General features: G+C 49.5%; 1 protein-coding gene across 4 annotated transcripts in view; it reads right to left on the bottom strand.

Moving 5' to 3' along the window:
- Positions 1–12,343, bottom strand: part of SMTNL1 (smoothelin like 1) — a 124,713-nt gene that overhangs the window by 39,492 nt on the left and 72,878 nt on the right. For all 4 annotated transcript variants that reach the window (XM_069233056.1, XM_069233055.1, XM_069233058.1 and 1 more), the window contains exon 4: positions 6,894–6,942. In XM_069233056.1, the coding sequence (XP_069089157.1) occupies positions 6,894–6,942 (49 nt within the window). The remainder of the gene's footprint in view (positions 1–6,893; positions 6,943–12,343) is intronic.

Here is a 12,343-nt window from a genome sequence, read left to right as displayed (position 1 = left end):
GTTCATGGTGTTAGCAAGGGCTGTGTTGCTATGGGAGCTGTTCATGGTGTTAGTGGGAGCTGTGTTACTATGGGAGCTCTTCATAGTCTTAGGGAGTGCTAGTTGCTATGGGAGCTGTTCATGGTGTCAGCGAGGAGTGTTACTATGAGAGCTGATCATGGTGTTAGCAACCACTGTGTTGCTATGGGAGCTGTTCATGGTGTTAGCAAGCGCTGTGTTACTATGGGAGCTGCTCATGGTATTGGCGAGTGCTGTGTTACTATGGGTGATGTTCATGGTGTTAGTGAGGGCTTTGTTGCTATGGGTGATGTTCATGGTGTTAGCAAGTGCTGTGTTACTATGAAAGCTGTTCATTGTGTTAGCAAGTGCTGTGTTGCAATGGGTGATGTTCATGGTGTTAGTGAGCAGTGTGTTGCTATGGGTGATCCTCATAGTGTTAGCAAGGCATGTGTTACTATGGGAGCTGTTCATGGTGTTAGCGAGTGTGGTTTTACTATGGGACTTGTTCATAGTGTTAGCGAGCGCTGTGTTGCTATGGGAGGCGTTCATGGTGTTAGCAAGGGCTGTGTTACTATGGAAGCTGTTCATGGTGTTAGCAAGCGCTGTGTTACTATGGGAGCTGCTCATGGTATTGGCGAGTGCTGTGTTGCTATGCGTGATGTTCATGGTGTTAGCGAGGGCTTTGTTGCTATGGGTGATGTTCATGGTGTTAGCAAGCGGTGTGTTGCTATGAGTGATGTTCAGGGTGTTAGCAAGGGCTGTGTTGCTATGGGAGCTGTTCATGGTGTTAGTGGGAGCTGTGTTACTATGGGAGCAATCTGTAGTGTTAGGGAGCGCTAGTTGCTATGGAAGCTGCTCATGGTGTTAGCGAGGGGTGTGTTGCTATGAATGATGTTCATGGTGTTGGGGAGTGTTGTGCTGCTACTGGAGCAGTTAATGGTGTAAGCGAGTGTTGTTTTACTATGGGAGTTGTTCATGGTGTTAGCGAGAGTTGTGTTACAATGGGAGCTGTTCATGATGTTAGCGAGCGTTGTGTTGTGTTGCTATGGGAGCTGTTCATGGTGTTAGTGAGCGCTGTGTTGTGTTGCTATGGGAGCTGTTCATGGTGTTACTGAGTGATGTGTTGCTATGGGTCCTGTTAACAAGCCTCTTGCTATGGGAGCTGTTCATGGTGTTAGCGAGCGCTGTGTTACTATAGGGAGGGCTTTGTTGCTATGGGTGATGTTCATGGTGTTAGCAAGCACTGTGCTGCTATGAGTGATGTTCCTGGTGTTAGCAAGGGCTGTGTTGCTATGGGAGCTGTTCATGGTATTAGTGGGAGCTGTGTTACTATGGGAGCCTTTCATGATGTTAGTGAGCGCTGTGTTGTGTTGCTATGGGAGCTGTTTATGGTGTTACTGAGTGATGTGTTGCTATGGGTCCTGTTAACAAGCCTGTTCCTGTGGGAGCTGTTTATGATGTTAGCGAGCATTATGTTATGTTGCTATGGGAACTGTTCATGATGTTAGCGAGCATTGTGTTGTGTTGCTATGGGAGCTGTTCATGGTGTTAGTGAGCGGTGTGTTGTGTTGCTATGGGAGCTGTTCATGGTGTTACTGAGTGATGTGTTGCTATGGGTCCTGTTAACAAGCCTCTTGCTATGGGAGCTGTTCATGGTGTTAGCGAGCGCTGTGTTACTATAGCGAGGGCTTTGTTGCTATGGGTGATGTTCATGGTGTTAGCAAGCACTGTGCTGCTATGAGTGATGTTCATGGTGTTAGCAAGGGCTGTGTTGCTGTGGGAGCTGTTCATGGTGTTAGTGAGAGCTAGTTGCTATGGGAGCTGTTCATGGTGTCAGCGAGGGGTGTGTTGCTATGAATGATGTTCATGGTGTTGGGGAGTTTTATGCTGCTATTGGAGCTGTTAATGGTGTAAGCGAGTGTTGTTTTACTATGGGAATTGTTCATGGTGTTAGCGGTGTGTTGTGTTGCTATGGGAGCTAGTCATGGTGTTACTGAGTGATATGTTGCTATGGGTCCTGTTAACAAGCCTGTTGCTATGGGAGCTGTTCATGGTGTTAGCGAGCACTGTGTTACTATAGCGAGGGCTTTGTTGCTATGGGTGATGTTCATGGTGTTAGCAAGCACTGTGCTGCTATGAGTGATGGTCATGGTGTTAGCATGGGCTGTGTTGCCAAGGGAGCTGTTCATGGTGTTAGTGGGAGCTGTGTTACTATGGGAGCTCGTCATGGTCTTAGGGAGCGCTAGTTGCTATGGGAGCTGTTCATGCTGTCAGCGAGGGGTGTATTGCTATGGGTGATGTTCATGGTGTTAGTGAGGGCTGTGTTACTATGGGAGCTCTTCATGGTCTTAGGGAGGGATAGTTGCTACGGGAGCTGTTCATGCTGTCAACGAAGGGTGTGTTGCTATGGATGATGTTTATGGTTTTAGTGAGTACTGTGTTGCTATGGGAGCCGTTCATGGTGTTAGTGAGGGCTGTGTTACTATGGGAGGTCTTCATGGTGTTAGGGAGCACTAGTTGCTATGGGATCTGTTCATGATGTCAGCGAGGGGTGTTCCTATGTCGAGCTGATCATGGTGTTAGCAACCGCTGTGTCACTATGAGAGGTGTTCATGGTGTTAGCAAGCACTGTGTTACTATGGGAGCTGCTCATGGTATTGGCGAGTGCTGTGTTGCATTGGGTGATGTTCATGGTGTTAGCGAGTGCTCTGTTGCTATGGGTGATGTTCATGGTGTTGGTGAGTGCTGTGTTGCTATGGCTGATGTCATGGTTTTGGCGAGTGCTGTGTTGCTATGGGTGATGTTCATGGTGTTGGTGAGTGCTGTGTTACTATGGCTGATGTTCATGGTGTTGGCGAGTGCTGTGTTGCTATGGCTGATGTTCATGGTGCTGGCGAGTGCTGTGTTGCTATGGCTGATGTTCATGGTGCTGGCGAGTGCTGTGTTGCTATGGCTGATGTTCATGATGCTGGCGAGTGCTGTGTTGCTATGGCTGATGTTCATGGTGTTGGTGAGTGCTGTGTTGCTATGGCTGATGTTCATGGTATTGGTGAGTGCTGTGTTGCTATGGGTGATGTTCATGGTGTTAGCAAGTGTTGTGTTGCTATGGGTGATGTTCATAGTGTTGGTGAGTGCTGTGTTACTATGGAGGCTGTTCATGGTGTTAGCAACACTGTGTTGCAATGGGTAATGTTCATGGTGTTAGCGAGCGGTGTGTTTCTAAGGGTGATGCTCATAGTATTAGCAAGGCCTGTGTTACTATGGGAGCTGTTCATGGTGTTAGTGAGTGTGGTTTACTATGGGACTTGTTCATAGTGTTAGCGAGTGCTGTGTTGCTATGGGAGGTGTTCATGGTGTTAGTGAGGGCTGTGTTACTATGGAAGCTGTTCATGGTGTTAGTGAGTTCTGTGTTGCTATGAGTGATGTTCATGGTGTTAGCGAGGGCTGTGTTACTAAGGGAGCCGAGGGCTGTGTTACTAAGGGTGATGTTCATGGTGTTAGCAAGCACTGTGCTGCTATGAGTGATGTTCATGGTGTTAGCAAGGGCTGTGTTGCTATGGGAGCTGTTCATGGTGTTAGTGAGAGCTAGTTGCTATGGGAGCTGTTCATGGTGTTAGCGAGGGATATGTTACTATGGGAGCTGTTCATAATGTTAGCGAGCGCTGTGTTGCTATGGGAGCTGTTCATGGTGCTAGGGAGCGCTGTGTTGTGTTGCTATGGGAGCTGTTCATGGTGTTACTGAGTGCTGTGTTGCTATGGGTCCTGTTAACAAGCCTGTTGCTATGGGAGCTGTTCATGGTGTTAGCGAGCGCTGTGTTACTATAGCGAGGGCTTTGTTGCTATGGGTGATGTTCATGGTGTTAGCAAGCACTGTGCTGCTATGAGTGATGTTCATGGTGTTAGCAAGGGCTGTGTTGCTATGGGAGCTGATCATGGTGTTAGCAAGCGCTGTGTTACTATGGGAGCTGCTCATGGTACTGGCGAGTGCTGTGGTGCTATGGGTGATGTTCATGGTGTTAGCAAGGGCTGTGTTGCTATGGGTGATGTTCATGGTGTTGGTGAGTGCTGTGTTAGTATGGAAGCTGTTCATGGTGTTAGGAAGCGCGGTGTTGCAATGGGTGATGTTCATGGTGTTAGCGAGCAGTGTGTTGCTATGGGTGATGCTCATAGTGCTAGCAAGGCCTATGTTACTATGGGAGCTGTTCATGGTGTTAGCGAGTGTGGTTTTACTATGGAACTTGTTCATAGTGTTAGCGAGCGCTGTGTTGTTATGGGAGGTGTTCATGGTGTTAGCAAGGGCTGTGTTACTATGGAAGCTGTTCATGGTGTTAGCAAGGGCTGTGGTACTATGGAAGCTGTTCATGGTGCTAACGAGTTCTGTGTTGCTATGGGAGGTGTTCATGATGTTAGCGAGGGCTGTGTTACTATGGAAGCTGTTCATGGTGTTGGTGAGTGCTGTGTTGCTATGGCTGATGTTCATGGTATTGGCGAGTGCTGTGTTGCTATGGGTGATGTTCATGGTGTTAGCAAGTGCTGTGTTGCTATGGGTGATGTTCATGGTGTTGGTGAGTGCTGTGTTACTATGGAAGATGTTCATGATGTTAGCAAGCGCTGTGTTGCAATGGGTGAAGGTCAGGGTGTTAGCGAGCGGTGTGTTGCTATGGGTGATGCTCATAGTGTTAGCAAGGCCTGTGTTACTATGGGAGCTGTTCATGGTGTTAGTGAGTGTGGTTTTACTATGGGACTTGTTCATAGTGTTAGCGAGTGCTGTGTTGCTATGGGAGGTGTTTATGGTTTTAGCGAGGGCTGTGTTACTATGGAAGCTGTTCATGGTGTTAGCGAGTGCTGTGTTGCTATGGGAGGTGTTCATGGTGTTAGCGAGCGCTGTGTTACTATGGAAGCTGTTCATGGTGTTAGCAAGTTCTGTGCTGCTATGGGAGGTGTTCATGGTGTTAGCTAGGGCTGTGTTACTATGGAAGCTGTTCATGGTTTTCGTGAGTGCTGTGTTGCAATGGGTGATGTTCATGGTGTTAGCGAGTGCTGTGCTGCCATGGCTGATGTTCATGGTGTTAGCGTGTGTTGTGTTGCTATGGGTGATGCTCATAGTGTTAGCAAGGGCTGTGTTGCTATGGGAGCTGTTTATGGTGTTAGCGAGGGCTGTGTTACTATGGGAGCTGTTCATGATGTTAGCGAGCGTTGTGTTGTGTTGCTATGGGAGCTATTCATGGTGTTAGTGAGCGCTGTGTTGTGTTGCTATGGGAGTTGTTCATGGTGTTACTGAGTGATGTGTTGCTATGGGTCCTGTTAACAAGCCTGTTGCTGTGGGAGCTTTTCATGGTGTTAGCGAGCGCTGTGTTACTATAGCAAGGGGTTTGTTGCTATGGGTGATGTTCATGGTGTTAGCGAGGGCTTCGTTACTATGGGTGATGTTCATGGTGTTAGCAAGCGCTGTGCTGCTATGAGTGATGTTCATGGTGTTAGCAAGGGCTGTGTTGCTATGGGAGCTGTTCATGGTGTTAGCGGTGTGTTGTGTTGCTATGGGAGCTATTCATGGTGTTACTGAGTGATGTGTTGCTATGGGTCCTGTTAACAAGCCTGTTGCTATGGGAGCTTTTCATGATGTTAGCGAGCGCTGTGTTACTATAGCAAGGGCTTTGTTGCTATGGGTGATGTTCATGGTGTTAGCGAGGGCTTCGTTACTATGGGTGATGTTCATGGTGTAAGCAAGCACTGTCCTGCTATAAGTGATGTTCATGGTGTTAGCAAGGGCTGTGTTGCTGTGGGAGCTGTTCATGTGTTAGTGGGAGCTGTGTTACCATGGGAGCTCTTCATAGTGTTAGGGAGCGCTAGTTGTTATGGGAGCTGTTCATGGTGTCAGCGAGGGGTGTGTTGCTATGAATGATGTTCATGGTGTTAGGGAGTGTTGTGCTGCTACTGGAGCTGTTAATGGTGTAAGCGAGTGTTGTTTTACTATGGGAGTTGTTCATGGTGTTAGTGAGGGCTGTGTTGCTATGGGAGTTGTTCATGATGTTAGCAAGTGTTGTGTTGTGTTGCTATGGGAGCTGTTCATGGTGTTAGTGAGCAGTGTGTTTTGTTGCTATGGGAGCTGTTCATGGTGTTACTGAGTGCTGTGGTGCTATGGGTCCTGTTAACAAGCCTGTTGCTATGGGAGCTGTTCATGGTGTTAGTGAGCGGTGTGTTGCGTTGCTATGGGAGCTGTTCATGGTGCTACTGAGTGATGTGTTGCTATGGGTCCTGTTAACAAGCCTGTTGCTATGGGAGCTGTTCATGGTGTTAGTGAGGGCTGTGTTACTATAGCGAGGGCTTTGTTGCTATGGGAGATGTTCATGGTGTTAGCAAGCACTATGTTGCTAAGAGTGATGTTCATGGTGTTAGCATGGGCTGTGTTGCTATGGGTGATGTTCATGGTGTTAGCGAGAGCTGTGTTGCTATGAGTGATGTTCATGGTGTTAGCGAGTGCTGTGCTGCTATGGGTGATGTTCAGGGCTGGTGTTAGGGAGGGCAGTGTTGCTATGGGTGAAGTTCATGGTGTTAATGTGAGCTGTGTTGCTATGAGTGATGTTCATGCTGTTAGCGAGTGCTCTGCTGCTTGGGTACCATTCACAGTGTTAGCGAATGCTGTGTTGCTATGAGTGCTAATAATGAGCTTGTTGCTGTGGGAGCTGTTCATACTGTTAGCAGGTGGTGAGCTGCTATGGGTGCCATTCATTAGGTTAGTGAATGCTGTGTTGGTATGGGTGTCATTTATAGTGATAGCAAGTGCTGTGCTGCCCTTGGGTCTGTGGTGCAGACTTTGGTACTCTGAGGGATAGTCATGACTGGTGGTGTGTGGGGTACACTCCAAGTACACGTGGACAATGGGTGCCTCTTACCCCTCAGCAGTGGCTCCCACACCGGCTGCACTCCCTTGGGCCTTGCCGTCTGAAAAGGAACAAGTAATTTTTAACAGACATCAGATTAAACCACCTACATGATGCCAGCCACAGGAACACACAATCATGCAGAGCGATCCACACATCAGTAGTCTCTTTGCATGCTTATGAAACACTGTACAGAGTTCCCACCACAGCTCTCAGTGCCGCTTCTCTACTGCACTTCAAACACTCATGGTGATGCAGGCCACACTGTGGCCCTTCACAGCTCCCCCTTCCCCATGTTTCAAAAGAGCTCCTCCCAGGTTCTTCCCAGCATCCAGAGTGACCCACACACTTGCATAGCTCCCCGTGTGTCTCTGAAGTGCTCCACACTGACCCACACATCTCCACAGGCCTCCCCGTGTGTGTCTAAAGTGCTCCACACTGACCCACACATCTTCACAGCCCTCCCCGTGTGTCTCTGAAGTGCTCCACAGTGACCCACACATCTATACAGCTCCCTGTGTGTCTCTGAAGTGCTCCACACTGACACACACATCTGCACAGCCCTCCCCGTGTGTCTCTAAAGTGCTCCACAGTGACCCATACATTTATACAGCTCCCCGTGTCTCTGATGTACTCTACACTGACTCACATATCTGCACAGATCCCAGCTCACAGATGTGTCTCTAAAGTGCTCCACAGTGACCCACACATCTGTGTGGTCCTCATCTGTCTCTAAAGTGCTCCACACTGACACACATCTGCACAGCCCTCCCCGTGTGTCTCTGGTGCTTCACATTGACTCACACATCTGTACAGCTCACTCGGTGTCTGTGAAGTGCTCCTCAGTGACCTATACATCTGCACAGCTCACCGTCTGTTTCTAAAGTGCTCCACACTGACCCACACATCTGCACAGCTCCCTGTGTGTCTCTGAAGTGCTCCACACTGACACACACATCTGCACAGCCCTCCCCGTGTGTCTCTAAAGTGCTCCACAATGACCCACACATCTATACAGCTCCCCGAGTCTCTGATGTACTCTACACTGACTCACATATCTGCACAGATCCCAGCTCATAGATGTGTCTCTAAAGTGCTCCACAATGATCCACACATCTGCACAGCTCCCCGTGTGCCTCTGAAGTACTCCACAGTTACCAATAAATCTGTACAGCCTTCCCTGTGTGTCTCTGAGGTGCTTCACACTCACCAACACATCTGCACCAATCCCTGTGTGTCTCTAAAGTGCTCCACAATGTCCCACATATCTTCACAGCTCCCCGTGTATCACTGAACTCCACATCTGTACAGCTCTCCGTGTGTCTCTGAAGTGCTCCACGGTGACCCACACATCTACAGAGCCCCCCATGTGTCTCTGAAGTGATCCACAATGACCCACACATCTGTACAGCTCCCCGTGTCTCTGATGTACTCTACACTGACTCACATATCTGCACAGATCCCAGCTCACAGCTGTGTCTCTAAAGTACTCCACAGTGACCCACACATCTGTGCAGTCCTCATCTGTCTCTGAAGTGCTCCACACTGACCCACACATCTGTACAGCTCCTTGTGTGATTCTGAAGTACTCCACAGTTACCCACAAATCTGTACAGCCTTCCCTGTGTGTCTCTGAGGTGCTTCACACTCACCAACACATCTGCACCTATCACTGCTGATCAGTGCTAAAATGCATGTGCTCTCCCTTGTAAACTCGGTATGATTGGCTTATACCTAATTGGCATCTTTAATTTACCTGTAAGTCCCTTGTAAGTGGTATCTCTATACCCAGGGCCTGTAAATTAAATGCTACTAGTGGGCCTGCAGCGCTGCTTGCGCCACCCACTGAAGTAGCCTCTCAAACCTGTCTCATGCCTGCTAGCGCAGGGCCTGCGTGCGCAGTTCTCTGCCACAGGGACCTGGCATCTAAATTTACTTGCCAGGCCCAGAACTCCCTTTTTACTACATGTAAATCACCCCTAAGGTAGGCCCTAGCTAGCCCTATGGACAGGGTGCCATGTATATAGAAGGCAGGACATGTGCCTGGTTGAGTGGCCTGTCCTGGTAGTGACAAACAGCCTAACTTGGTGTCTCACTGCTGTGAGTGCTGCCTTCTCATAGGTTTGCATTAGAAATGCCCTGCCTTATGTGTAAGGGGTATCGTCTGAATTTTGAGGGGTAGCGTAGGCATGTTTGGTACGGTTGTAATGCTAGTGAGACATGCTGCTTACTGGTGTAGGTGGATTTTTTATTACTATTACAGAAATATCACTTCTAGAAAGTGAGCATTTCTCTGTGCTTATGACTGTTGTTTTGCAGCTTTACTCCAATCCACGTCTGGGCAGAGGGACAGTTGGGCTTTGTGCATACTTTTTAGACAGCCTGTACACAGGGAGGGTGGAGGTGTCACAGAGGTGCATCTGCATACTGAAAAGTCTTCCTGGGCTGAGAGAAGGGAGAGGCGGGGCACACCTGCATTTGTAAAGGCTGTGTCCTGGCTTCACACAAAAGGGTTGTTTACCCCAACTGATGTGTGGAGCCTGTGCTGGAGGAGAGAGGAGGCATTCCCAGAACCAGTTGTAACTGGTTGGAACCTCCTCTCCCCTCTCTTTGTGAAACACACTGTAAACTGAGTATAAGTACAGGGGTGTTTTTCCCCACAATTTAGACATTCTTGGGACACCAGAGACACTTCTGGAACTGGACACGGCACTGCTAAATGGACTCACCAGGACCCATCTTGCACTGCTGCTGCTGTGCTGACCTGTGACCTGCCTGGTCATGAGGAGGAACTGCCACCATCTGCATCCCTTGTGCTGGCCTCTTGTTGGGCCTGCTAGCCCTATGCTTCCCGCTCTTCAGTCTCCAAGGGCAGGGTGTCGTGACCCCTGACCCCAGCAACTAACCGAAGCTTGAGGAGTGCTTCCTTTCTGCATCTACAGCGCCTGGAGAGCGCTTGTCTGTGCCCCCTGCGCTTCTTAGTGCAGTCGCTGTGAAGGAGATTCACCGCTGCAACTCGGGCTCATTGATGTTGCCCCCAGCGCTTGTAAGCGCTTTTCCAATCTCACTGCCGCACCCCGGCTTTGTTGGGAAGTGCACCTGAGTCGCGCTGCCCCTGGAACCCACGTTGCACCACTGAGATCTAAGAAGGAGCAAGCGCGCTCCTACCGTTCCCCTGGGAAGAAGCACGCTCTAAGGAGCGCCATGGGGCACCAACAGGCCCCAACCCTGGCCTGATCACCACTGCGGCCCGGGAAGATGAGGAAACACTTGCGCACCAAATCGGGTGCAGGCGAGTGAATGGCAGCTGCCCCAGGAGGGAGAAAGATCTCATCGAAGGTCTCCTCTGGATCCCAGGGCCACCCTGAAGAGCAGTACTCGGGAGGCGAGGGTGATGTCCCCCCTGCCCCTGGTCGCTGCCAGAGGAGCGTGATGCTCCAGTTACTGCCTCTTCATTTTTGGCTCCCCGGTTGCCGGGAGGACCGACCGCGGCCCCAGGGGCCTCCAGGGGCAGGAGTCATCCTGGTCTGGATGCTGGCCCTAGGAGGGGCCTGATATTACAGTCGAGGGGGTGCGTACCACCCCCTGCCCCCCAGGATAAAAAAAACGGCCCCTGTTTTGCGCAAGGAGCGCCAGGGGCTCCCACTTGTCCACATCACGGCATTAGAGGTGCCTTCGCCACATAAAAACAGGTACTTCCAAAGAACATAAGACTTCAAATGTTTCTAGTATGGACGTGGTGGATTATGTTAGCCTGTGTCTTTTAGGCACCATATACTTGCTGGTGTGCCTTTTAGGAGCCGGACATGCTGTTATGTGTTGATTACTTGCCATATGGTTTTATAATGTTCTTGATTTAGGCATTTTAACATACTTTAATGACAAGTGCATTTCATTACTGTGATTCCTGACTACTGCTTATGTTGCAGAATTCTGAGTACTTACGTGTTCTAATGTGACTACTGCTTATTCTTGCAGAGTATTAGTAACCTGTGTAACATTCTGACAACTGCTAGAGTAGCAGGGTATTTCTGGCATGTAATGTTTGGTCTAATTATGTTTTGTGCAATACAGTTTATTTTTACATAGCTCAGTGTTGTGTTTACATTGTGGTGTATATATTGCGTCACATGTGTTGGGTGTGTTATGCAAACCTTCCAGGTTAGGCCTGACTGCTCGTGCCAAGCTACCAAGGGGGTAAGCAGGGGTTATCTTGGACTTGTAACTCCCTTGCACTGACTAGAGTGGGTGAGTTCTGTCTGGCTGAGGTGCATACCCTCGCCAACCAGAAACCCCATTTCTAACACTCTACATCAGTCGTAACACTGTTGGTGGCGCCTGTGTCAGCCAAGAAAGGAATCCTGATCCCAATTACATCACTCTCAAGCTGTTGTCGAGGTTCAGCGTCTTCAGGGAGGATGCTGCTCTTGAAGAGAAGGCGTTTGCGACGCATAGATCGTCCCATTCAGAAGATGATGAACGTTTGAAAAAATTGTTTCACGTTCTTCTGACTTCTCTGGTTCTACTTTTGGTACTAGATGAGTTCTTCATCCACAGAGATTCTTGAGGAGAGGACTGTGAGTGACTAGACCCACTCCTGCTTGATTGCTACAGTCATGCTGACATGGCCCACTTTTCGACAGCGATGTCGTGTGTTGTCACATGCGAGCACGAGGGATACAGCATGCACAGCAGTGGCATTGCTTCCAAGCCAAGAGGTCAGATGCGGTGTCTTTTACACAGCAGACACCAGCCGCCACCCCTTCCTCACTTCTACAGCTCAACCCACAATTCTGGCGGAAGTTCCACTGTACATGAGGCCCTGAGGTTTGTCACCAGACTGGCCGAACCCTGGGGTGCACCCGCCATTTCACATAGGTAAATCTAGCCACTTGGACCTCAATGCTCAATGGTGTTCCTGGATCTCAATCAATCAAGATTTAATAAGGTGCAGCAAATCACCCGTGAGGGTCTCAAGGAGCTGAAAAAGCAAGGAGAAGCCAGGAGCGAGAGCGATGCAGCAGCACCGGGATCACTGGGCCTAGGACCTGCTCAATGGGGTCGCGCTGCAGCCTCCATTAAGTAGGTCCTGGGAGGAAGGAGGAGTGCGTGGGAGGCTGTGGTCGGTGGTAGGTGGGAAATAAGGAACGGCATGCAGGACTTGCAAGGGGAAAGCAGGGAGAAAGCAGTGAAAACGAGGGAAAAGCAAGGAGAAGGCACTCAAAAGTGGGGGGAAAGCTAGGAAAAGGGGTGAGACCAAGGGAAAAGCAAGGAGAAGAAGAAAGCAATGGAAACAAGGGAAAAGCAAGGAGAAGGCAGGAGCAGGAGGGATGCCGCAGCACGGGGAGAGCTGGGCATGGGGCCTGGAGCCTGGGATTGATGCTTTTGTGGCACACCGAGGTGAGTACTAATGCCGGAGTCTGACACAAGAAACATTAGTTTCTAATAAGCTGGCAGATGGC

The sequence above is a fragment of the Pleurodeles waltl genome, chromosome 4_2, assembly GCF_031143425.1.
Source record: "Pleurodeles waltl isolate 20211129_DDA chromosome 4_2, aPleWal1.hap1.20221129, whole genome shotgun sequence".
Taxonomy (NCBI): domain Eukaryota; kingdom Metazoa; phylum Chordata; class Amphibia; order Caudata; family Salamandridae; genus Pleurodeles; species Pleurodeles waltl.
Note: the sequence above shows the minus strand (reverse complement) of the source record. Positions and strands in the feature narration are given on the sequence as shown.